The 27,777-nt window shown below is 42.7% G+C and overlaps 1 protein-coding gene across 3 annotated transcripts in view; it reads left to right on the top strand.

Annotated features, from left to right (window-relative positions):
- ZFYVE27 (zinc finger FYVE-type containing 27) overlaps positions 1–27,445 on the top strand; it is a 54,674-nt gene extending 27,229 nt beyond the window's left edge. The window contains exons 8-12 of one of the 3 annotated variants that reach the window (XM_078855511.1): positions 3,389–3,409; positions 8,860–9,013; positions 18,465–18,511; positions 19,205–19,286; positions 23,164–27,445. In XM_078855511.1, the coding sequence (XP_078711637.1) occupies positions 3,389–3,409; positions 8,860–9,013; positions 18,465–18,511; positions 19,205–19,286; positions 23,164–23,231 (372 nt within the window). In that variant the 3' untranslated portion in view covers positions 23,232–27,445. Of the gene's footprint in view, positions 1–3,388; positions 3,410–8,859; positions 9,014–9,326; positions 9,499–18,464; positions 18,512–19,204; positions 19,287–23,163 lie in introns of those variants that run through there. The other 2 variants (XR_013636577.1, XM_078855512.1) reach the window with 2 other exon arrangements.
- The last annotated feature ends 332 nt before the right edge of the window (positions 27,446–27,777 follow it).

Raw genomic sequence — 27,777 nt, 5'->3', positions numbered from 1 at the left:
TCACTTTTACTTGCATCCGATTAGCAGCAGCATTCCTAGGAATACATTGTGTGAATCCTAAGCAGCATACACAGTCTTCTTGGTTCTTTCGGTAAAGTCACGTAGAATCGAAATAATAAAATAATTCTCACGATGTTTCGGCCACAACGCAAGCAGCCGTCCTCAGGTGAAGACCAGGTCTGTCGGGGAGACAGCGACAGACCTGGTCTTCACCTGAGGACGGCTGCTTGCGTTGTGGCCGAAACGTCGTGATAATTATTTTATTATGTTTAAATTTTATTATTTTATTATTTCCCTTCTACGTGACTTTACCGAAAGAACCAAGAAGATGAATCCCTGCAGTCACGAAAGCTTTAAATCGAAGCATGCACAGTATTTCACACTTGACTAACAGGTGCACAGAAACAAATGCCATGTACATACCAACAACATGTGTGCAGCGAATTACAGTATTGACATGTTAAACACACTTAAGCAGTTACGATAAACGTAATAAAACCTGCCAAAAGCATGACATTCAATACTTTTAGAGGTTTTGTGCGGAAGGCGCTGGACTAAGCATGACCATCTCGGTGGTGTTTCCCTAATTTCACATTTTTTTGTGCCGCAATCCTGGAGGTAGCGTGCATGAAATAATTAAGCCATTAATTACGGGCGAGGATGTTTGTTTAATAAACTGCCAGCTTAAACATGGCCAAGCAATTTTGGCCCTTTTTCTGCTTCATGCGTTTCACTACAGATTAATGTTTGGAAATGCAAGTGCAGTAAGTTGAAAATGAGGTTTTCAGTTGCAAATCACGGCCACTTTTAAGGCATTATATGCACCATAAGTGCAGCATTGTGTACTTGTCTCGAGCAATCATTCGCGCACGTGCAGGCTGTTACATAGACAGGCAGGAAAAAACACACCTGACATAAAAATAATTCTAAAATAAAAATTGTAATCGCTTATTGAAATGGCAGTGTTACTTAAGTGTTCCAAACAATGTGTTTTTCCACTTTTATGTTGGAGAGTTCATGTTTCAAAAGATATTCACCCATGAGCATTTTATTTCTTAGGAAGCAGACAACATATTAAGAATTAAACACAAAGGCTTTTATCTCCATATATATACAATATTTAAATGTGATTTTGGGATGAAATAATCAGCTTAGTTTTTTTTTACATTTAATTAACTCTATTGAGTGGAATGCAGGGTTGATTAAATGTCCTGACATCTCGTATCCTGTGATAGGAGGTCTGATTGTGAGCCATAATGTATCGTATCAGTTTGAATCGGTCATAATGGACTAATTTATCTGTTTTTATAACTATTTTTGTTTGTGCTTTTTCTTTTGGTGCCATTTCTTAATTTGTGTATTATTTTTTTTGTTTTGCTTGGTCGTAGGGTTTTTATTTGCTTGGTGTGTATGCACGGGTGTGTGTGTTGGGCTATTCCACACCGTGCGTAGCCAACCGCGTATATGAGTTTTGGTGCTGATATATGATTAATGTACAGCGTTGTGGGATGCTGTTGGCATGCATGATGCTACATAAAATGAAGGTATTATTATATTCTGTGTTGTGGTGCCTTGGTTGGCAGCGTTGGACTTATTAGTCTTGGCCGTGATTCTGTCCAATCCATACAAAACAAAATCAAAGATCCCTGTAAAGCCTTAACAGACTATTCTTAGGTTTTTTCGGTAAAGTCACGTAGGTAAAAAATTTAAATTAAAATTAATAAAAGTTAAATAAAAATAAAATAAAAATCACGACGTTTCGATTTTATTTTATTTTACTTTTATTAATTTTAATTTTTTACCTACGTGACTTTACCGAAAAAATCTAAGAATATGAATCCTTGCAGTCACGAAAGCTTCAAATCCTTAACAGACTGTTGGGGCAAGTGCTGTTCGCGAGCACCTAATGAAGGCCGGAACAGCACATGAGGGAGTGGATGGCCAGCACCATGCCCGGTCGCCTTTGTCTCCTGAGTGGCGATGTTTACTCATTTGAGGCTGAGTCGACCTAGGGGAGGTCCAGGACCGGTTCAGATCATCGTTGCTTGTGTTGGCCACGAGCGGGAATTGAACTCGGATCTCCGGGTTCATAGCTTAGCGCGTTATCCGTATACACACACACACATTCCCACTTCGACATCCATTATAACACGATGGGGAGACCAATGAAAAAACACTTTCTTATATAAGCATAGAAAAGTAAGACTGAATGGAGCATTTTGTAAAAAAACAGGTCTAAACTTTATAATAAACTTAAAAGAAATACTTGGAGAAAGTACTGGTGTTAATAAGAACTGACTTTTGGCTTCCCACCAAATCCTAAGTAATGAATAATGTATTTTCCTGGATAGCGGAGACAGCTAAGGGCTCTATCCATGTAAGTCAACTACGGTCACCTATGACCCTTCTGAATGCATTTGCTGTGTCAGTGGGAGAAGGGGTTGGGGGATATTTTTAGGATGTGAAAATTGTATATTTACCAATGATTGTCAGTCACCCCATAAGGAAAGTGTTCTTAAGTTTATATTTGCTTAGGTGTCAGTTGGAGGTAGGTCTTTATATCAGAGGCAGAATAATGAAATGTGAAGGTCAGGACAAGGTGTAATAAACTGCATTTGAAGCTTACTTTTTCAAAAAGGCTGCCTTGTTTGCTAATGCATGTTGGTTTAAAAGTCTTAAGCGTTGGTGAGATGTGTATTTTAGGACTGTTCTTGCAGGTGTCGCTTATAATGTACCAGCAACAAGAAATTGCCATGATAGAAAAGACGTGTCCGTATATGCAAGTTAACGACATCATATTCACTTCGAGATGAAGCAAAGTGGGCTGAGGCTGGACACACGTCACCGTTACGGGATGATGTTCATCGGTAGAGAATCGCATCTGCAGTGGCAGCCCAAAGGAAGGGAACGCAACGTGAGGTGATGTCCAATGGGGAGTTGGAGCACCGAGATCAGCCCATGTGTGCATGAGCTCGGTGGACTGTTGGCTCGTGAGAGCGCGAGAGACAGCGACGGCTAGGGAAAGCCTTCATCCAGAAGTGGATAGGCCGTGGCTGACGATGATGCTTGCAGAAGGCAATGGAGTGGTGTCCATCTTTTTTTGGGAGCGCTGGGCTAAAATTAGACGTGCTACATGTCCACTCTAATGAGGAGTCATGGATAGATGGGATTTTGCTTTGCATCCCATTGTACTTTTCTTCAAAACGTGATTTCAAATCGAGCAACGCTGGAAATTATATCTTCGCATATTACTTCCTTTCTCTGCTCGTCGGATCCTCGGTTGCATGTTTATTTTAAATATTTGCACAGGCGTTTCTGACGCTTTGTCGTATCCCATTAAATAGCGATTCTCTCTTTTTTTGTGCTGCTCACTATTGCACTTGCAAAGGAGAGGATGCTGCCTGTATTGGTAAGTAATCATGCTCAATTTAAGTTTAATGATGGCGTGGTTCGTTGCTTGTGTTTTTTTTGTTGCCCTCTGTTTTCTAATATGTGGTATAGAGTAACATACTTTCCCCCCGTGTGCTCTGTAAGAAAGTTGGTAAATAACTTCCAGTTCTTTGCTTTAAGACACTGCGTTTAAGCTGTGTATTGTGAAAAAATACGAGACTGGGCGACTGACTCTAGGTTTCATTACGCATCGCAAGGTTGCGTTGTCTGCGTTGGAATGAATTCTAGTTTTAATACCGATATTAGTGTTCACGATTTGCAATGTATAGGGGGCGTGTGATGACTCTGCTTATATTGCATTTAAATACAGAGCAAAAGGTCGTAGGCTATTTAACGCGTTCGTGAAAATCGTACATTCTGCGCCAAAACGTAGGCATCTCTGTCGATATTTGGATATCGGCTATGTTCAAATATACAATTGGGCGAACAAAACGCAAACCCCTCGGAGGATGGCATGAGCATCACAGTTACCGTTTGTGATTAGCATTTAATGTGCCGTGGTTGGTGGGTAAAAGAAATCTACATCACCGTTAATCATTGCAAATGGCTTGGAACACTCATTTCAGAAAAGGGGGGCAGCCTTGTTGCGGTGCTGTGACTAATCAAATGAATATGGAATACCTTTGTGGTTAGTTTTTTTTTTTGAACAGCAGATGATCAACTCGATGCAGATGGTATTAATTGGAAATGCAATTAAGGTGATTACAGCTCAGGGACACAATTTCCCAAACTTCCCGTGGTAGGAAGGTGGTTCTGATTATTAGTGTGGCGTGTGACACTGGCACAAAGCAGACGGGCCAGGCTGTGTAAATACAGCGACTTGATCTGCGGTAAGATTATCTGGGCCCGCTTTAAGAACATTTAGTAACCTGCAAGATCACGTTTCCTCGCAGATGTTGACGATGCATTCTTTGCTTTCTAAAAGCCACTTGTTAAAAAAGGGCTTCATAAATATCGTAATTTTAAAAAGTTCAAATTTCAGCTGCAGATATATTTGTGATTGTTAACGCTCATTTTTGCAGCGTCGTAAGCGTCTCAATAAAATGTCAATCACTAGCCATGAAAAATGTCACGCTGCTTTAAAGAGTAGGCCAATTATTGACCCATGCCCTCTTGTGCCATCCCCTTGCGTGTCACTGGCTGCTGATGAATAAAGCCATATCCAATCAAAGCCGTGGTAAATTTGACCAGTCCGTGAGCAATTTAAGAAATTCTATCTTACTTTAATCATAAATGCCCATTTATTAAATTGACCTAAAATCATAATGCGAGACACTCCTGGAATTAGTTATTCTTCTGGAAATTAAGGCATGAATTTTAGTATTATTATCACCATACAGCAGCATGTTATATGCTTGCAGCTCATGCAAACACCATGCATATAAACATATTTAAAAATATAAAAACTTAATAAATATTAAGAATGTGACAATTTAATTTACCTCAGTTGCACTCTTTTGTTCATTTTGAAATGTGTACTTTTGTTGGCATCTTTTATTACGTCGCTTATTTTTCCGTCACTTAGCTGTTGATGAGAGAAACTGACAACACAAGTGGGTGCATTTGCGGTGTGCATCTTGCATGCATATCCCTCTGTGGCCCTATTAGAAAACGCATCATGCAATCCTCGCAGCACAATTTGCTCCATTCAATGTTGGATATTTTCAGAGCCAAGCTTTCCAGTTCCTCCCATTTACTGGAGCATATCCTTACCTGGCTGCTTTGTCACTTGTCTTTCTCACTCCGAGGGATACCTTGGGGTAGCTTTCCGATATGTTTCCTGGTTGTACCACATGTTATTTGACATAAGTCTACCGTTTTGTATTGAATCCGGTTCCTGAACGAAGCCCAACGTTCGGTGCGTGACATCGAATTTCATTCCAAACAACACGTGGTGCATTTCAAACAAATTGGAGAGCTATACAGCAGAACTTAAAACACCTACACTGTTAGTGTTTTTTTACGGTAGAGCCCTCAGTTTAATATTAATGACAATAATGTACATTATTTATTCAGCAAAGCCTCACCGAGTCTCTATCTAGAGGAAGACTTCTTGAGATGTCCTACATGGGGATCTTTGCCAAGCTCCGTTTTAATGAGGCTTTGACTTAACGTGTGAGGAGACCGGAGTACCCAGATGAATTCTAGATTTGAAGCTTCTAGATTTGAAGCTTTCGTGACTGCAGGGATTCATATTCTTAGGTTTTTTTCGGTAAAGTCACGTAGGTAAAAAAATATTATTTTCATTATTATTTAATTTAATTATTATTTTTACCTACGTGAGTTCACCGAAAAATACCCAGATGAACTCCACCACGCATACAACGGGGTGAGAATCACCGGTGCCATCCCTTGGCCATCTCACAACACCTGGGGATGGTTTACCCAACTAAACACCAACTGGGCTCGACCCTGCTTGCCACCAGACATCTCATGAAGCCGGGTGCATTTACGGTTACTTGGTCATAGGTTCGAGTGAACTTTGCTTTGGTTAACTCGGCACAGAAGCTGTGCTCCTGACGGCAAAAAATCTAAAAAAAAATTATAAATAAAAAAACCTCGGAGCTGTGTGAAAGGTGGTGGACGGGGAGAAAGTCTGGTTTCACGGCTGCTGATTCAGCAGCTGTGTTGCCTTCCTGTGGAAAAATGCGACTGAACTTCCCAGCCTGCTCCCCTCTCTGCATTTCCCACTCACTAGTCCCACACCGCCAGTTACCTCTTTCATCAGTGCATTACTCTAAAAAAACACACGTTAACTAAGATATTTATTTAATAAGTTATTCTATTTATGTTATGAATTGATTTTTTTCGTAATTTGTTAGTGGCTTCTGTCATTGAGAACATTGTATAGGGGATGTCTTCTTCTCGGTTCTTTCGGTAAAGTCACATAGAAGGGAAGTAATAAAATAATAAAAATAAAACATAATAAAATAATTCTCACGACGTTTCGGCCACAACGCAAGCAGCCGTCCTCAGGTGAAGAACAGGTCTGTCGAGAAGACAGAGTCTACGTGACTTTACCGAAAGAACCAAGAAGATGAATCCCTGCAGTCACGAAAGCTTTAAATCGAAAGGGGATGTCTTGTTGATAAATGCTGTTTAATAGTTTATTTTTTGTTCATTATTTTATTCCTGTACAATTAAAGATAGGGGTTTGCACTGCACTATGAACCCGGCGACCTGAGTTCGATTCCCAGTCACGGTTAACATCAATGGCTCGTGATATCAGAACCAGTCTTTGGCTCCCAACTTCACCAACCCACATTAACCAAGTAACCCTTGCAAATGAGATTATCCTTAAATTTCGATTTAAAGCTTTCGTGACTGCAGGGATTCATCTTCTTGGTTCTTTCGGTAAAGTCACGTAGAAGGGAAGTAATAAAATAATAAAAATAAAACATAATAAAATAATTCTCACGATGTTTCGGCCACAACGCAAGCAGCCGTCCTCAGGTGAAGCGACGCTGTCGCCTCGACAGACCTGGTCTTCACCTGAGGACGGCTGCTTGCGTTGTGGCCGAAACGTCGTGAGAATGATTTTATTATGTTTTATTTTTATTATTTTATTACTTCCCTTCTACGTGACTTTACCGAAAGAACCAAGAAGAGATTATCCTTGTCTCTTGAGTTCCCACCTGGCGAAATAAACTTGACTTGACCATCGTGGTGAAGTATGGTTAAACAATTCCTATGACTGACACAGTAGGCAGTTGACCTTGATCCAGCAGTGGATTGACAAAGGGCTGAACTATAATTTTATTTAAGTCATTCACAAAAAGGTACACTGTTATAAAATTAATCAGTTTTAATTATAGGTTATTTGACTTGGCAGATTGAATGTTTTGCCAGTTTTTAAAAGTTCTCAGTTTTTATCAATCAGGTGATCCTAATTGAATGTGGTTGTCACTTTAACACCTGATGGTGAAATTTTCCATAAATGTCTCAACTGTTATTTCACCTCCTTCAGTGACCTGAGCTCATTGGAGTAGACATGTTATGGCAAGAGATGATGGTAAAACTGTTATAATGTCATGAAAATTATATTCTGTGACTTTGAAACAATCTTTTTAGTTGGGAATTGTATTACTGTGCTTTCGTATCTCTAGAGCTCCTTTAAAATCTGCACATTTGATAAGGAAATAAGCCAGAGGGAGTCCCAAAAACGATAAATCACTCGTTAAGAATTGTGACAAACAGAAATCAAATGCACTCATGGCAAAATGTCATTAGACGGTGCATAAACATAACGAGGATTCTCAAATTTGACAAAATTACCCCCTTATAAATGTGTGTTTGCTACAAAATATATGGGCAAAAACAAAATCAATCTGTCACGAGACCGGGCTTATTTGGGGAAGTTCTTTGAAAGCGTAGAGAAGTGGTTATGCAGAAAAAGAGTCACATGTAGAAGGACCGCTCATTATTTTGAAAAATAGCCCCATGCACTTAGGTAAACAGCAGTTGTTTAAAAAAAAAATCTAGTATGCTTACTTACTTTACATGGCAATAGATGAGAAGATAGCGGCAGTATTTATGGCTGTAGGGGTAGGGATTTCTTGATGCTAAATATTCCCTCTAATTTGGCTTGTCATTTTACATTTACCCTGTATTTACACGGTGTTTTGGGGTGTTTTTTTAAAAGTCCCTTTAGCTCCATAGGTTCCCTTTGTATGACTAATTACCCATGCGTTTTCCCATTTGTGTTGAACCACATAAGTCCAACTTGAAATAGCCCTATGCACACTTAGGTAAACAGCAGTTATTTATAAAACCTACCCACGTTAAGTGCTTGTAGATGTGATAGAAAAAAAAATGCTAAAACTATGTAGCTTTCTTTATATATATCTGGGAAAAAAATTGATTAATTATTTACCCAGAAAAGCCACACTGAGTCTGATGACTCGATTTCAGGAGGGTCCTGAATTGGTATATTTTGCCATATATGTTGTACGTATGTTGAACTTCTTTTGCACCGTACGTAGCCAACCGTGCTGATTGGAGGTGTGGGGGGAAGGACAATAAATGAAACACAAAACGCAGTTCTAAATAAATAAGTTTCCATCTAGATTTAAGGGTATATAGCTCCAGTAGCTTTCTAATATCGGAAGGAAGAGCGTTCCAGACGGCCACGGGAGCGCATCTGAAACCACCCAATTACATGGAGGAAACCCATGCATAACAGGGGGAGAACGTACACACTCCACATAAAGGCACCGTAATGAGGAATCCAACTCGGGTCCTTCACACTGCTGCAAGCACATTTGTGAAAACAACGTAAATGAAATATAAAGAAGTGTCTTTCAAAATGGCTCACAAACCAATGCTTGCGCCACTGGCCTTGAGTGTGCCCAGGTAGCCAATGTGACAGCGTGTGACGGCGTGTGACGGCGTGCGTCATCTCGTGGGCAGGGCGACGAAGACAGTCACTCGAGTTCTGGCGACCAGGACATGGTGCCACTGGACAACGGAGGGCCCCCTGCCAGAATTCCTGAGCCCATTCGCTACAAGGTGGCCTCCAAGCTTGCCGAACTGAAGCGCAGGCACTACCCCACCAACACCAGCGGTGAGCATCGCATGCATTTTCAGTACGAGACTTCATTTAAATTGGCAAAAATTCCAGATCTGAGGATAAAAGGAATTCGTTCAGCTCACGGTGCACATCGCTATAGCAGGATGTATGGAAAATTGCATTGCACCTGGGGTTCTATGATATTATTTGGGATTATAAGACTCTGGGAGACTGGGTTTCAGGTTTTTGAGTATCAAGCCATGCAGTTACGGTGACATTACTTATGGCTGTACGGGGAGGGATTTCTTGATACGAAAGATTCTCTACGGTTGGCTTCTTCATTTTAATTTAACACGGTATATTGCAGGCTAAAGGGGCGTCGGCTGAGAGGAAGGGGCACCTGCAGTTGAGAAGAAGAGGTTCACTGAGGGTTTCGACAGAGGGCTTTGGTCACTGGAGCCCCGAAGAGCACGTGAAGTCTAGTAGATAGAGACGGATCTGGCTGTCCGTGGGAGGATGCCTGCACGCTCTGACCGCAGGTGGTTTTTGCAGGAGGGAGAATACTTGTCTCTGTGATTTACAGTATGGGTATGTGGGACGCTGCTGTAGGAGGTGTTTTGTTTAACCAGGTGAGACATTAAACCCATGTCTTGTCTCCTTAAGCATTAAAATATCTCATAGTACTCCTGAGATAAGAGCAAGAGTGATAACCCCCTTAGCTCTGGATTATATTTTCCAGGACAGTAAAATCTCACCTGGTCAAATCCTCCTACTTGGTGAATTTCTAAGTGGGGTGTTTTTCTTTATTTTTTTCACGGTGTCAGGGCATTCCTCTAACCGAGAGTTACGTGTCTGAGCACAGTGTATGGAAGTTTTAAATAACAAAGTGTATCTTCACTTTTCTTTTTGAGGGCTCTATCGGCAACACACTCACTTCGCCCGCTCCTCTCTCGGCACCGGGGAGTGAGTGGGTGAAAAAAAGCAGTGAATGTGTTGTTGTTAAAGCGAAGGCCGTAAAAGTGCTTAAACCTAAATAACACGATCAATGGATGAAAATTGAGCGGTTACTGCAACATCAGGTTTATGGTGAATGAAATGTAAGAAATATTAGGTCATGTCCAGGTGTGAATATACAAACGCATAGTTTCAGTGTCCTTGGGTGGGGGGGGGGTCTCATGTGTCGCTGAATGCGTTGCAGCCTTGACCAGCGGGACAGCAGTTCTGACAAATTGATGGACTTACATTTTATTTTATTTCAGCAATTAATCAGATGCTTTAACTGTTAATAATTACTCACCCGAGTTGTTAACCTCCTTTATGAGGGGTGGGGGAATCTCTTTTGGGTGCTTGCCGTTTGTAATTTTTACCAAGTGCTGTTATTCAATCTTCAGTTGACATGAGCCACCCAGTTTCATCTCGGAGGCCTCTTGTTACTTGAACCAGTTGTTACCCTATTAACATACCGAACACAGTTGTGTATGCTGTGTGTCTGAAATACGTTCCTGGTGATCAGTCACCGTATTTGTCTGGTATTGGACAAAGATACACCGGTGCATTACAAGCCTAAGTGCGATTACATTTTTAAGCAAAGTGTCACCGGAAGAAGGACAGTTAGTGCAGACAAGTCATTGCGAATATTGTAAACAAATTGTAAGCCACAGGGTTACAACCATCGCTCAAGACACAACTGGATAAGATGGTTCGTTTTGCTAAATAACTGTGCATTGTCTCTGGTTAAGGCTTGGGGAAATGTATGCTTTGTCATTGCTCAACAGAGCTGAAGTTCAGTCATCCCTCTTGTAGATTAATTCCAAGCCTTCTTGTTTCTAAAGCGCTGAGTCTACACAGCTGACTCAAGCCCACATTCCAAGTATCATTAGACTAATTAGGCTAAGTGATTTCCATTGTGCAGTTGCTCGTTAGAATTGGAATTGGTCGAGCGACGTATAAGTAACACACTGAAACATGTTCAGTAAGTACAGCCATTTTGTCTTTCTGGATGAGGGCCTTCCCACACCAAACTTTCTTTATTCGGACGTAGGAAGATTAAAATCTGGCCCCTTCTAAAAACAAGTTATGATGTCGGAATGGAGAAACGTTCATATAAAAAAATATGCAAGGATCATATAGATGTGTATAAGGTTTCATAATATCTTTGTAGTTGAATACAACACGTCAAACTAAAATAACTATCAAGGGCCCACTTTCAGGATAGGCTGTGTAATAAAACAGGTAGCAAAATCCTACTTGTATCCCTCCCCCATAGCCTGTCTCTGCCAGCAGTAACAATGTAAGTCAACATTTTTCATCAGCGTCGATATCTGACCCGCTGGGGGCCAGCTGTTGTGCTGTGACCTTTGGGAAGAGTTGATATTGCCTTGCAATGAGGTAAGTGCAACAACGAAAAAAACTCTAAAACCCTGCAAGGAGTAATTCTCTTTACAAGGTCTGTCATCGGGTGCCTGTCAAGGACAGATCGCTTTGTTTCCGCTAATCCTGGGTGTGATAACCGCAAATCCGTCTTGGGGGTTGCCTGACGCAAAGAATGTATTTTTTTAGGACCCCCCCCCCTTCCTTTCTTCCTTTACACGTAACCTTCATAACCTCTCGGCGTAAAGTCATTTTGGCACCAGATATTTCACAGTGGAAATTGGATAACATTTGTACAAAAAATGTGAAGGTAAGCAGCAGGAAAGAGCCTACGGTAGCTGTAACGCTGATTTTCCACTACCTTCCCCCTCCCCCCACCATGTTGGTATTATCGTACCGACTTATGGCCGTGGCATCGTAGTTGATCGGTCGTCGTTAAGCTGGGCCGCTCAAGTTCCAACCAGGACACTGCGAGACGAACGCTGGTAATGTTCGAGCTTTAATGTGTGACATGGAGAGAGAGAGAGGGAGAAAGCTGCATTGCATTATTTCCCACCTCGTTCGTGTACGCTGGGCAGTGAGATCTTTGCGCTAATAATGGGGGTGTATTCCCCGCGGAGCCACACTGACAGTCGTGCGTAGAGGGAGCGATTTGTCCGCGTGTGTTGCAGCCTTTCCCGACAGCGTGCTGGGAATGTGATTTATTGCTGCCTTGCCAGACTCTGTAAAGGCAAACATGGCAAGTCCAGCCGTTGTGTGGGGTCATTGGCCCTATCTGGGACATATGCCAGTCAGATTGTTGTTTTTTTATTTAAAGTATGTACAGCATTTAATACCACCCTGTTAAAACTATAATTTAACAGCAGTTCATGTCACAGCGCATGCGAGTGATTTTTAAGGCTGACGTTGCAGCAAAATCTATTGTATATATTTGTGTGCGTGCGTTATATTTACATCTTGCAACTTAAAAAAAAAGTATTTTCCTTACTAAACTAAATTAATGCTGATTATAGGCTTTAAAAATGCATGTTCTTCTAAAACTTCCTAAAGCGTTTATCCCGTTGCAAAAGAGTCAATTGTTCCCACATGCTCAGACCTGCATTACAATAAACACAAAGACTTTTAGTATATATTTGCATGTATACTTACATTTAAACATTGTGTGTATGTTGGCAGGGGGATGATTCAAAAGAAAGACTGGAGACAAATCACACATACATTGCTCGTGGGCTCCTCATTAATATTGTGGCTCTGAAGGTGTCTGGACAATAGCAACACGTGGCGATTTGAACTTTTGCCAAACTTTGGGGACTCGGCTCGCACCACCACATGCGACTAAAAAACAAAAAAGACAGATTGCCTGTGTTCCTCCCCCCCCTCCCTTGTGCTTCTGTGGCGCGAGTGACACAAATAAGTAAATAACTATCTTCATTTTGATTTAAAGCTTTCGTTACTGCGGGGATTCATATTATTGGTTCTTTCGGTAAAGTCACGTAGAAGGGAAATAATAAAAAAAAGAAAATATTAAACAATAACATTTAATTGTTTTATATTTAATTATTTCCCTTCTACGTGACTTTACCGAAAGAACCAAGAATATAACTATATTCATGCCCCAACCCCAAGGAAATTATTTCGCTTCTCACCTCTGCGGACGCTCAGGTCATCGGTGGCGCTGTACACCGATATAAGAACGTAACAGGATTTCGAGGTTTTTGTTGTTGCTTTAATTGAATTCCACAACGGCATGACGTGACTTTGCAGCGTTGTGCGACAGATTCGGAGTGTTTTCGCTGTAACCAAAGTTGTCCCGCCCCCCCCACCCACCACCACCCCAGCCCCCTGGCCCCCCTAACCCCCCCCCCTCAGGTCACCTAAATCCGGCACTCCAGTTTTACCCCCCCCCCCGCTCACTCACATAGGGTGTGCACATTGACAGCCTTGCACTTGGGGAGGAATTTTTTCTGCTATTTTTTTTCGTCCCTTTAGTGCCGCGGCCTCCTCCGGCAACGTTGATTAATCGGCAGACACTGCAGCTGACGAGCTGGGGGAAGTACGGCAAAACTTTGCATCTGACTTTCGTCTGTTCCGGGACAGCGGCCAGCAAGGCCCATTACACGCATCGTTGAGTGTCAGTCCCCCGGACGGTCTGCGAAGTTTTATTGCGATGCGGCTTTCCTCCAAAGTTATGCATTTTGGGGCACGTTGGAAATGTGCTCCGGCGTCAACTTGTTTTAGACGAGAAAACGGCATCGGTTTATTATTTTCTTCTTCTTCGTGAAATGGTGGATACCGACCGATGAGACGAGATCAAATTCATTTAGTCAACACCTGCCAGATAGTTGTGATTTAATGGGAATTCTCTTTTGGCATTTGACACTGGGTGTACTGAAGATGATGTTCCTTTTGGAGTTCTGAAAAAGTGCAGTCTTAATTGACCTCTTTTATGTGCAGTTGTATTCTATTATACAGCATATACAGTAAAATAATTATGACAATTAAGGGTGAAGTAACTCCAGAAGTCTCATTCGAACAATTGTGAAAGAGTGAAGACAGTTTTTGTTTTACGATTTGTGATTAAAAAAACACTGGGTTGGAATTCTGATATTTTATATTTGGATAGGTTTTTATATTATAGTAATAATTTAACGTACGGTATTTGTCATGTCTGTTGATCTCGTAAGCTTGAGCCTGGATATAGTGCTTGGGTTATTGACCACCAGGCATCAAACAGCTGTTGTAGACCCGTGGGTCTGCGTTGTCAGCAGAGGGCAGTGCAGCAAAATAAATTGTACTGTACTATGCTTCATCGTCTATTGCCACCCACGTTCACCAACCACCATGGTGAAGTTTTGCCACGTGACTCCGATGACCCACAGCGCGTGAGGGGGAGGCCCTCCTCACGCGTTGAATTGGCAAAGAGAGCTGCACGTGTACAAGGCTCGTAAAACATTTCTCGAAATATATTAAAAACATACAATCATACCAGAGTTGGCATGTGGGGGGACGCCATTTAGAAGCGGGCCAAGATGTTATAATAATTTTTGCCCTTTGTTTCCGAAAATAAAAACCTACCAGGAAATTGTCCGCTCGCTTTTGCCGTGCGCACACCAACTCGGCGCGAGTCGCTCGGCGGGGAATACGAAATCAGTCTGGAAATGGCGAATAGAGCGGACGGAGCGGGACATGTTGTGTCAACTCCGCTACTTTGAAATGCGGGGAGGAGGTTTGCCGATGAGGCCCACTTTGAATGCAGAAGTAGTTGCATTACATCTCGGGCCACCCAGCTCCCCCCCCCCCATCAATGAACACTGCAGTAATTATAATACGAATAACACTGCCGAGGTTAGGGAAGAACAAGAAAAGAGACCGGTTCCCCACCTTGAGTGCGATCCTGTTACAAGTCGGCGTGGCCATACGGATTTGCCACTGTGATGTCTGTAGCATGTGGAGAGGATATTAATAACTGGAGAAAAAATAAATGCCTTTCTATGAAGCACAAACCCCACCCCCTCCTCTACCCCCGTTTTTTTACAGACAGGACCACCTCAAGCAAACAGACGCTAGTCATTAATATTAGCGGGAGGAAATGGGAATCCCGCAGCAAGTCGAGTCCCTGGAGGTGTTTTCCTGTTGTTAGCACCCTGACCCACAGCTCGCTAGCAGCAGCCGCCTCCTCACTGTAGCCCCCCTCTGCCAAGAGGGGCAGAAAACCTTAACAGTTGAGAAATGAATTGGCTGGCGGCTCATTGTGGTCGCCACATATATATACATAGCGCGATGCATTTATATAGGTACCCCGTGAACATAGTGGGGAGAAATGATAGAGAAAACGAGTTACGGAAAAAAAAACAAAGACGAGCTATAAGTTGGCCAAAGAACTTTGGATGTTCGGAATACGTCGAGCAGATAGGTTACGGAATGACGAAATAAGGAAAAGAACTGAGATCACCGAGGCTGCTGATAACGCAAAGGAAATCGAGTGGAACTAAACAGGACATACCATGAGAGCGGCTGACGTGAGATTAGAGGCAATATTGACTATAGGGTGTATGTTTGTATGTTGAACGTCTTTCGCACCGTACGTAGCCAACCGTGCTAATTGGTGGTGTGACTGAGAGGAAGGGTGGATACTGAGAGAAGCCAAAGGAAGCGGAGGAAGACGAGGGGAGAAGAGATGACAGAGAGACAACATCACAGAGTTTGGAGTCCACTGCTTGATCGGAGTAACCAGGGAGAGGAGTGAATGGAAGAAACTGGGGGAGGGGAGGGCATTTGCTCAGCAGTGAGAAGTTACCAGCTGACTACAACAATCGCAAAACCTACATTTTATTTCAAAGCCTCTGCAGTCTTCCATCACTCTCCCCATACACTTATTAAATAATGTAGCAATTCTCCTGGTACACCTTGTCCAATGCAGCTGGTGTAAATTGTCTACAGCCAAGAAAGTAATCTGGTTGCGAGAAATCAGTGGGGTGTTCAAAAATAAATCACCTAGTGTATATACAGCAGTACGTATAAACACATTGTGCATATGGATATACACTACAGGTGGGAAACCTTTTTCCTTAATGAGGGAGGAATAGTCTTTTTACCCTTTCCCGTTCTGATGATGTATGTGTACGTCATCAGTTTTTCTTGCGATTCCATTCCGATGACGTAAGCGTACGATTCCAAATAGAATTGTATTCGATTGCACTTGGAATCGGAAGTCAAAGTCCATGCGGGAGCGCGCGTGGCAGTTTGACGCCAGCCATCGTCAAGTGCGGTCGTGTCGCTACAGTTCTCTGCGGTGAGCACAGTAAAAAATATTTTAAAACAGCAGCGCTACGCCTCTCTGAATAAAATTAACGCTAACCGCTTGCTTGTTCCAAGATTCAGCGGTGAACGGGACACCTACCCTGCAACTTGCAGATGTCTCGGCATGGGAAAGTGTTCAATGCATTTGGCGGGCACGCATTAAGTGTAATAAAAAAGAACATTAAAAGTTAACGTGCTCGTCGACCGAGCGCAAAGGAGGCTCTTGCAGTGACGGAATCGCGGCAGTAAATTTATAAACTCGACGGTGCCAGGTCGAAAATATTCCTGTGGCCGAGATGTCTGTAGCGACGGATAAATATTGTTGTATGGGCTGTTTTGAAGCATTAAGGCCTCAAGTGGCCACAGGGGCCACGTGATTTGAAATCCGGCCCGCCGGCTGCTCGTTCGCCAACCGTTGCCTTCAAGTAATGCCTGGTCCCACATTAATTACTAAATTACACTTATTGCATAGAGTTATGATGTGGTGAGGAAAAACTGTTAGACATTTACTTGCACAAATGTTTTAGAAATGACGTGCTGTTGCAAAATGCAGGTCACAACGTTTCACTGCTGTGTGTGTGTGTGAAATAAATTACACGGCAGTTAGATGCAGAAAAAGTCCAGATGATTTTAGAAAATGCGACGATCATTGATCGTCAAAGGTGAAATTAGCTCGTAATAACATAATGCCACGCTGAATGTGGTGGAAATATTGAGAGTTTAATATGTTTATGTGGGCCAGAGCCGAGTTAAGTCACTGTGCCGATATTAAATAATGCTACGATGCCTTCTCTTGTATTGACCTATGTTGAACTTCTTTCGCACCATACATAGTCAACCGTGCTAAACGGAGGTGCGGGGGAAGGACAACAAACTAGCTGCAGTTCGTTTTCAATCTAGATTTAAAAGTGCATAGCTCCAGTGACTTTCTAATATCGGAAGGAAGAGCGTTCCAGACATTCGCAGAAGCGCATTTGAAAGCCCGCGATGCAGTGTCTGTCTTTTTTTTCGATAGTTTGCCAAAAGCCGCTTCGAGAATGACCGTATGTTGCATGATGATGGTTTATGCTCCTTGACGAAAACGCAGAGCAAGTACTTGCAGCTACTGGGACCAGCTTTAGACTTACTGATTAGATTACGGAAAGAAAATAGTTTTGAACGAAAAAAGGTACATGGCCATCAAAATTTTATTCTGTGAGCAAATGCCATATTCAAAAATGTGCAAAAGGCAACACATACCAGTGCATAGTTTCCCAAGTGTTGTGTCGCCTTGGTAGAGGGAAATGCAATTCCCATTTGATAGTTAATCCCAGAGTCGTTCGCGGATGCTAATGCTGCATCCGCTTGCATTAGGAAAAGATCTGGCTTTGGGCTGTGTAACCTCTGTGTGCCGGAGCACCGTTGCTTCACGAAATGAATTTGGCAGCACTCTTAAACTAACAGGCATTCAAACGAGCCGGCCAGGATGTCTTTATTAAATATAATTGTAACCCCGAGTCAGACTTTTGTTGCTCCGCTATTAACATTTGCGACTTTCTTTTTCGACCCTCATATAAAATTATGCATCGGAAACAAAATATAAATGGAATAATATTGCTTGGGTTTTTTGTTTTTGGCTAAATTGGCCAGATGGTTCGTGCAGACTTGTGCTTAGTGGCGGCTATGCCGTCCAGTCACGTTAATTAATATTTGAAGCATTCGGAGCGCAGAGTGTGTTGTATGTAGGCCTTATTGAGAATAGGATGTTAAGACAAACGTTAACATGTGGAAAGGGGGGGGGGGGGGCATGCGTTTTTTAAAGTTTCCTTTATTTATAGAGTCTGCAGGTTTCCATTTTTATATGCTTGAATAGTTTTAAATAACCACTTTGATAGTTACGAAAAAATAAGTCATGGTATACTTTTAAATTAAATATTTAGTGGTTTGTTTTTCTTAATCCAATTTAAACCAGGTGAGATTCCACGGAGACATGTTGATTTTACTTGGGATACCTGGGGAATAAAGCAATACGCAAGGCGCAGTATATTAATAGCACCGTGTTGATTCGTGGGTTCGTCTATTTGAAATATATTCCGTCACTCAGTGTGAAAGAAAGTCGATAGCCGAAGTGGTTTCTCGCTTGAGTGAGCGCTGATTGAAATTCCACATGCTCCACAACGCGGTACCTATTTTATCTACCCTGGAGAGGGATGAAGGAGCAGGGTTGAACCCCATCCCCCCCGACTGAGATATGAACGCACAACTTCCGAATGCGAGCTGTTCGCATTACCGCTGCAATTGGATTTTATTGCTGTAAGTCACAATTCTAATTGTGTAAACTCTTGCTCTGTTGCAGGAACGTGTACTTCGTGCAGTAACAATTTCTCAGTGCTAAAGAAACGGGTGAGTATTAAACGTCGGCGCGCGTGCTCTGCCAATTTTCTGAAAACAAAATTGCGTTTAACTTTTTTGAAAACTAAATTGAACCAATCTTCGGGACACTTGATATTTTTTTTGTTTTTTCCATGAAGACGTGCTATGGCATACAAGAACTGAGTACAAATAGGACATGCAAGTTCATGGATAAGGGCCTCCCTATGCTTTACCACACTGGTCAGTGTGAGTTGTTGAAAGTGGGGAGCATAGATATGGTGGGCCATAGTACAGTACAACAAAGAGTTTTTTTTCTGCGTTGCTGTTGCTGTCCACAATGTAACCGTCGTGACAGCCCAAAGCACATGCTTGAGCATCCTAGCGTTGTCCAGGCTCAATCCTGCATAGCTTCCGAGAACTGACAAGAAGATATCCCTTCAGGGTGCTTTGGTCATAGGCCATAGTTCACACGGGCTGATAATACCTTCATTTTTATTATAACTCTTCGTAACGCGTAAGAATGTATTTTGGAATATGTTAAGCACACCAAACGAGCCTCTAGAGACGAAAGATGATGTGAATTAATAAGCGTTACGCTGTCATAATGTTTTGATGTCCGCTTCTTATGAAATGCGTTGTTGTGACGTGACGGTCGTGGCACTTTGTTGAGCGTTTGGCGGTGCGTTGTTTTTTGGACAACGCTTCCCACTTTGTGGTTTGCAGCGGAGCTGCAGTAACTGTGGGAATGGCTTCTGCACGCGCTGCCTCAACTATCGCGTGACAAAATCGGCGATGGGGGCTACAGGTGGGTGTTTCGCCATCCAATCACCGCCGCACACAACGACACGCTTCACCCCTCCTCCGTTTAGACTTTATGGACTTTTTGGGGTAAGTGCTGTTGATGGTCACCATACGAAGGTTGGCTCGGCACGCTTCCCAAGTTCAGAAGTTTATTTTCCGAGAAAAGCCCGTTGAGCTAAGAAGTTCGTTTTCAAGGCCCGACTCGTGCGAAGCGACGGTGTGGCTATCACTCTGCCTTGGCCCACCGTTAGTCTCCCCAGTTCTGATGTGAAGACACCACACCAGGTAGTCGTATGAGACAGAGCTGACCTAGGGGGAGGCCTAGGACCGATTCTGATATTTGCCAGCGATGTTGGCAGTGGCCAGGAATCAAACTCGGGATTTCTCGTTTCGTAGCGCAGGGAGCAAACCACGACATTACTCCCACACACATATGGAAATCAGATTTTCAATGTACGCTGAGCCGAAGCTATTTTTAGTGAAACGAGCAGTAAAAAAAAAAGTCCTTGGCAATGCTCAAATAAATTTGGAAACAAATATCACAAATGCAAAATTGAGCCACGATTACCGCTAAAACTCGGTGAAACGCAACACTGCAACCAAAACCGATCCATAACGCCGAGCGTAAACTCCGTCCACTGTGCAGGGTAACAACGCACCACCGTACAGTGTCGTGAACGTACTTCTGTCGTTTAGAATTCGTTGGCAAGTCCCAATTTAGCTCACCAGTCTTATGTTGTTGTTGTTTATATAAAAGTACTGTGATTACGATTCAAGTGCCATCCATTTTCTGTGTGAAAAGACAAAAGCTGATGTGGCTGTTCTCTCAGACTTTGCATATTTTGGTCATCCCAAAGATTGTAATTTTTTTCTGTGCAGATTTAAAATGTTGCTTCCTATATCTTATGATGACACGCAACTTTGTCTGTTTGTGGTCAGTCATGTCCTCTCTTAGCAATTGCATGAAAGTATTATTATAGCGCCTGCCTAGGTGTCTAGTGTCTGTATGTTTGGGTGTGACTGGTCAGAGTATCGGGTATGTACGTCAGATACCTCTTATTGACAGTTCATAAAGTAAAGTGGCCTTGGGCAGGACTTCTAAGAATGATGGCCAATGGGCAAGATTAACGATGGTGTGGCAGCCAAAGGAGGGAACGCACCCAAGAGGTTGTCCAACTGTGCAGACGAAGCGACAATATCAGCTAAGGTGCAGATAGTAGATTGATTGCTACATCGCAGGATGGTGAGAGATGGAGATCGTTTGGGGTGGGGGGAAGCCTTTATCCAGCAGTAGATTGGTCATGGCTGATGATGATCATGAGTAATAAACCTGTCTGTTCTCGTGAGGGGAGTAACTGAATCAATGAAGATATTCAAACGAGTTTTGTCATCTCAGGAGCAAAGCAACCAACTCTGTAAAAATGACAGTGTTAAAATGAATAGATTAAGTTAATTGTTATGAATAACAATAACAGTTAATATTATCTTTGCGAGGTGAAGGGTGGCCTGCAGTAATGTTGCGAGGGTTCCTGGGTAGTTTGTTTAACTCTCTAGCCTCGTCGAAACACGAGGCTTTGAATAATGAGAAAAACACAATGCCAGATGCGCTGCCAGGAACTACATTTATTTTTAAATCAAATTACGCCAATTAATTTGGCATTCAGCGCATCTGTGCATTCGGCATATGTCTGCGTGTGTGGTGGGAGGGAATGGGGAGGGCACACTGGTGTAATCGTGCTTAGTGCGCTGTGCTACGACAACATGCCATTGACATACCCTGGGATGTGTCCTGAGCCTCCTCTAGGTCGACTCAATCTTCAACGAGTCCTGTATCGTGCAGATCAATGCACTTTTTTCTCACTGGGGGCGGGGGGGGGGTACAGAGGGGTGCTGCGCATCCTATAATCTGGTAGGGTTTGCGAGTGACCAGATCTGTAGAACTTTATTGGCATCGGGCACAATTTTGTGGGGGATGAGTCTTACTTTCCGGGGGCATCTGGAAATCTGGAGAATGCATTTAACAGTCGGCCGTTTTTGTTTAATAATGTGCCTCCTTTGCATGTGAATTGTTCAAAAGAGCGTTATAATTGGAAAATATTTCCTCCAAATAAAATACTTTATGTGGCATCACTTAGGCCACTGCTTTGCTCTTGTGTTCAATTGCCTTTCCCTGTAAGCGCTCGTCTGTTCTGCAACTATAAATTTTGCTGTGGCTATGCTTATTACAACTTCAGCAGAAAGTTTGTTTGAACTTTGTCATATTGAAACAATTGTGTGGGCCGCACACACCGCCGTCCGTGTTTATTATTCCCGCGGCGTAATTTGTAGCAGCGCCATTCATTAAATCACATTCTGAATCTCTCCAAATGTGCGATTTTAATCTTTTGAGTACGTATCATTGCTAATGAATGAGCGAATTGTGGAATTGCGTGCCGTGGCGTTTAAGCATGCCCCCCGGCTTGCATTTTCCACGCTTCGTTGGGGACTGGGCATAAGGTGGTGGCTGAATAAAGCGGACTCGGGTTTTTTCTGAACTTGATCGGCATTGTGAGATCCGAGTAGGTTTCATTGGTGGCACCGCGCTTCGCACGCTTATCGAAGCTGCCGCAGAAGATGTAGAACAGCTGTGCCGTTTTGGATAACCAATGGCTCTGCGTGACCTTGTGGTGATGCTGTCGCCAACAGTTGTGACTCACAGTTGTACGTCGTAGTTACTTAGCTTGTTGATAGCAAGACGAGCAATGCGGTTTCACCATCGTGTTTCGATGTTACGTACGCACCTACTTGTCAATGCACTGCCGGATGAGAGAGAGAGAGCGTCTCTGCGTGCGTGAGTCGGGGGGGGGGGGGTGTTATTTGTCGGTGCTGTTTGGTGAAGGTGTGAAGCGGAGTACAGTACAACATTGGATTTTGTTGGACTGCCCACAACGTAGCTTTTGGAGAGTCCTTTTGAATATACGCACGCACGCACGCTTGCATGTCGAGTACGGCGTTTGATAGGCCGTCATTGCTGTGACGTTGAAGCGTTGTAGCTGTCGAACTTCGCTTGGCCGAATGTGTGCTGTTGGAAGTACACTGCGAGTGTAAATGAATATACCGTGGAGATTAAGGAGCAGAACTCAATGCGCAGAAGGCGATATAATGATGCCCTTGAGACCGCGCTTTCTGCTGAATACCTTCCAATGGCCGATTCACTGGAGCATGTCAGCTTTGTTTAGATTGGCACCAACATCAGCATTTCAGACAAAAACTTGTACGCATGTTCTGGATATTGTAATGCAGCTCATAATTCCCCCTGTCGCCTATCCCTCACCATCTCAAGGAACCCAGTGTTTTAGGCACCCATTAAATATCCCTTTAATGTCTTCAACATTTGTTGCATTCGGACTTTATGGGATGATTTTTCTGTTTTTGCCAAATCGCCTTAATGCACCTGCTGGCCATTATGAACGTAAGCTTTGGTTTATTTTGGTTATCTGGTATTGGGGCGCACAAATCTCTTCAACTAAAGTGATCGGCGAAACTGAGGTCATTGACAATTTGAGTAGCGTATGAAAAATATACAGAAGTATTTTTTTTTCTTCATTTAATAAACAATACATTAAAAGCTACCATGGAGGATTGTGGCTCTTGAGCATGACTCGTGATTAACTGTTCCTTTACAAGCAATAACACAATAACAATACTGTTGGCTGTGGAATAAAATAACATATTTAATGTGCCGATTCGTAATTAAAACACATCTCTTGCACCAGCAATTAAATTGTGCCGGAGTAAGTGTCGATTTATTTAAGAGTACTGTCGTTGATATAACACGTCTGTTCAATGTGTCCGTGTGCATATCTCCGCGTGCACGTGAAATCTTTTCTTTATCTTAACAGCTCCAGATGCCCAAAAGGAGACGGTGCAAGTCTGCTACACCTGCTACGGCCGGCTGAATAAGTACTAAACAGACACTGGATCAGCCGGGGTCACGACAGGACCTGTGGAAGCTTTGATTCCCCCGTCTGCGTCGGATAACAGACCCTATAATCCTGTCGAACGCTTTAAAAGAGACACTGCGCAGACTGGGGGGGAAGGACGCTTGGACACGTGAAGCCTCGTGGATAAGATGATAAATGGCAGGAAATGCCAGCCTCCCCCTTAACCCTCTCACCTGCAGTTCCCTCTGTGCACAGATGAAGTTACGTGGAGTTTGCTTTGAACTGCTTTCGTCCTGCCAGAGTCTGCGCCGTTTTTGCCGCAACACGTTGCCACCTTGGGCTGATAATACATTTCTGGCAGTGGAATACTGTATTAGATGACATTTGGATGGGTGGTAAAGTGCTTAAGTGCATTGAAAAAATGTCTAAATAATGTTTGACATGCGGGCCACTGTGATAGTTGAACCTGCACAGGTGTTTATTGTTTCACACACGTGGACGCGTGTCGCTTCTTTGCGTGATTTCTGTAAATCGGTCACAACTTTTTTGTTGTTTTCTGTTGAGATTTTTGTCAAGAACGGTGGCGGGTTTTTATTTGAAGGGGGGAGGGCAGTGGCGTAAGGGGTTGGGGGGGGGATCGTTGGGTCGGGAAGTGATATTCTGCAATAAGCATTCCATGTGTGTGACATGTGTGTGACATGTATAGCTCAAATGAGAAATCCTTGCTTTTACATATGGGGCTTGTGGCAAACACTATTAAACAGTAACCCCCCCCTCCCCCCCCGATGTGCCGATGTGGATTCGTACAGAAACAATTTACGGTTGGAGACCAGAGCGGCTATTTCAGTCAGATATTGTTTGTAAATGCATGGGCCTCGGCCCTTCGATGCTGTGCTTGCAGACACGACAGAGTGGTCGTTTGCTTCCAGTCTTTTGAGAGCTTCGTGGGCGATGGCACCTCGAAGCATTCGTGAATGATATTCAACTGGGCTGTCCCCTGCCTGGATACGTGAATTGTGGCTTGGTTTAGCTTATTTTCGGTCCGTGCGTGTCTCTCACCCTATCCAAAGAATGGAGAACTTAACCTCGCAGTTTGTTGTCATTGAAGCAGATTTATTTTTTATTGTGAACCATGTTAACGGGAAACTTTACCGAAATATCGATATTTATGAAATATAAGAGTGAAATCATTAAAATCACCGTACATCACACTTTAACCGCAGTAAACACGGCGCATATTCGCTATACAAATTTCACGAAAACTTGCTTCATAAATGCGGCGTAATTTTCTGCCGACCGTTATTCGTGCGCACAAGGGTCGCGAGAGCAATGGGGACGATCGGGACTCCAGGTCCGTTGCTGTTTTTTGCCAAACGCTGCGACGTGGTATGCCACAGTGAATGTTCCCCTGGCTGCTGAGTAAATCGATTGTAACGTTGCAATTTACATGGGGGTTGGCGGGGGGGCCCACTTTACGGTTAAGTGCTGAAACTAGAAACGCTTTGAAGAAATGATAAGAAGATACCACTTGGATTTGAAATATCGCAATAGCGTGCATCGAACGCATTTATTTTTTTCTTGCTGGAGAATCGTGAAATGAAGCTTTTTGAAACAAGGTCAATCTGTTAGCCAATATAAAATACACCTTCTGCAGCACCAAGGGTCTTCACGTGCTAGTCTAAGTCGGTTTTACTTTGGCGGCAAGTTTCCTTGGGAGGAGAAAATATTAGGTGTTGAAAAGTCCAGTGTCGGTGAATTCCAATTAAATATCTGTACTGGTGTTCCTGTATACCTCACTGGTTAACCAATGGTTTGCTGCCAGGCTTACTAAAGCACGCAGACATTCACCACCTGAGGGAACATGCAATTATATGTTGGATACGTTTTGAGAAAGCTTTGGCATTACCATATCAATACTGTTATGCTGTTTTTTTACGAATATATGATTGCATATCTTTTCATTTATGGGCCCTCTTGTTATTTAAAAAATGAAGCCACCTCTGATGTCACGTGATTGTGTTTGCCTGCTCGTGTACCGAATGTTTTTGTTATTATAGCGGCCAAATGACAGCCCGAAGCATCAAACTTGTCAGTTACCATTTGTGGACACATGAACACAGTAACGTTTTGTTTTACAGTAAAATACATTTTAAATGCATTTTAAAATGTGTCAACTTGTAAACAATACTAGGTTTCTGTTACGCAGCAGTTCAGTAAGGTGTCGCGCGCCAATCTCGTATTGTTCTTCATACATTAAGTGTCACCATCACGCTGAGGCTCAACTTAATTGGCTGATTGCCCACGTTGATTTCTTCAGCATATTTTGCAAACTAGAACAGGGTAGTTAGTACGTTTTATGGCATTAAAAAAACATACTTTTAGTGTTACTTGGTGTACATGATGCATGTTTGAAGGCTTTTTTTCTTGACAAGGGATGACACCAAAGCGACACACAGAAACGATTTAATTTGTGGGGGAGGGGCGAGATTGAAAGCGCTCTGATCTGCCAATTTTAAGTCCGTCCATTAAATGTTCCACATTTAGAGTTTGCCATTGAGGGCATGTGTTATTTTGCATATTGCAGGTTTTCAAAATGAGATGCATATTTTTTTCTTAGAGATAAATAAATGTTACAGTGGCACTGGTCTTCTTTCTGAATACATATCTCTCTCCGTGTTGTCCTGGCTGTCTACGTAACCCCGCTGTTTTTTTCTTGACAGTTACGTTTTAACGGGAAGGACATGTCAAGTGCTCGAGAAACATTTGTTTTTAAAGAGTACTGTATGTCCAGATTTTTAAATGGAGCATAATCAAACCCAGGCCTCGACGTGTAGGCGCTTTATTGGGTGGATTTTTGGAGTCAATCGAATGCATGTGCAAAAGTTAAACGTACACTTTATTATGATAAGCGTTGCTAACTTGTGTTTATGAATCGTAAAGGTTTAACGCAAGGTTTCCTTCTCGTCTTGCGCGCTTTGGTGCGTCGGTGTGATCTCTTTATTTCGGAATCGTCCCATTTTTGATTTACGAGAACGTTGGTGCAGATATTAAACTTAAAGAAAGCGTATGTATAATTAGCTTAACTCCTTTTGATTACAGATATAGAGTTTGCGTTGTGCCAGTTTATCTTTTTTTTGTTGTAAAACGTTAGCCTTTAAAGGCAAAATTTACACTTGGGAACGGTATGAAATGCCCACGAACTTTAATGTGACATCTGTGTTTTATTTCCACCCACCCCATTTTAAAACGTTTCTTCTAGTCTTACAAACGTGCTTCTTGCTTTTGAAGCTCTATGCATTCAGCAGCCTGATTTTGTAGAGCATTTTGGCTCCTGTGCAATGTTTACTTAGACAAATGTTCCCCAGCACATCGAGTGAAAGAAGCTATTGCGTGTAAACAATTGAAAAAAAAGTCGCTGAAAGTTAATGGAAGTGCATTTTTTTTATTTAAAGCCCCAGGAATTTTAGGTGGTGGTGGTGGGAGGAGGGAAGTTAGGAGTTTTGTTTGTCCGTGAAATGAAAGTCAAAGCAACACTGGAATAAACCATCACGCTACTTTGTCTCGCCGGTAATGGATTTCCTGTGTACGTGGCTAATTTGCACAGTATCTTGACGCCGTTTTCTGCTTCAGTTTTTTTTTTGCGATTAATTTGTGTTTATTAACCAGCACCTTAGCAGACACAGTTCCCTGCACGACGTCAACGTTCGCACACCTTGTGGTATTACAGTAAGCGCAAGACGTGATTTATCAAAATACTGTAATGATTGTGGACACTTTACACACCGATTGAAACCGTGACCTTTTTTGAGATTGCGCGAGTAATCAAAAAGTAACCGAACGATTCCCCTGGCGATCATTTTTTTTATTGCATTAACATGTACTTTTTCGTTACCCCCCTTTATTGTGCAACAAGGCTTGTGTATAATCACAGTTACGTGATTATGTTACGCGAAACGTTGTAATGGCGACGTTAATCCGTGCAGAACGTCGGCGTGAAGTTAAATTGTACAATAATTTATAAGAGTTACGTTTTAAGGTTTTTTATAACTATTTGAGGGGGGGGGAAGGTTTGAGTTTGGATTTCTCTGTTCTGAACCCCTCTGTTTCTGTCAATGCGTTCGTTTATTGTGCGTGTGCACACCAAGGCATGGCTGTTGTTCTTTGCCAATAATTTATGCCCCCCCCCCCTCCCGACTGTGTGCTCGTACACATTTTAACGTTTCCAAATAAAATTACGAAAACAAAAAAATCTCCCACGACGACTCCCCCGCGCGCTGTTCTTGACCGACGGTATCTTCGGTATCGTGCCATTGCTCCACTGTCGTCACTGTGATGATGGTGAAAGACTGAATAGAGTTCACAAGGTATGTTTTAAATGCTTTAGGATAAGCGCCGCTTAGGGGTGGGGGGGGGGGGCGTGGGGAGACTGTTGCCGGAGATGCAGCGGTAAGAGAAGCGGGTCTAAGGCACTACTTTTACTTAAACCCGTAACCCTAATACCTTTTCCTTTTAAATCTTTCACCCGGATCATCCCTTGAGATGGAAGCATGTCGTTTGCAAACTGTTTAACCC

Source organism: Lampetra fluviatilis, chromosome 4 (assembly GCF_964198595.1).
Source record: "Lampetra fluviatilis chromosome 4, kcLamFluv1.1, whole genome shotgun sequence".
Classification (NCBI taxonomy): Eukaryota; Metazoa; Chordata; class Hyperoartia; order Petromyzontiformes; family Petromyzontidae; genus Lampetra; species Lampetra fluviatilis.
This window is presented reverse-complemented; position numbering and strand designations above follow the sequence as displayed.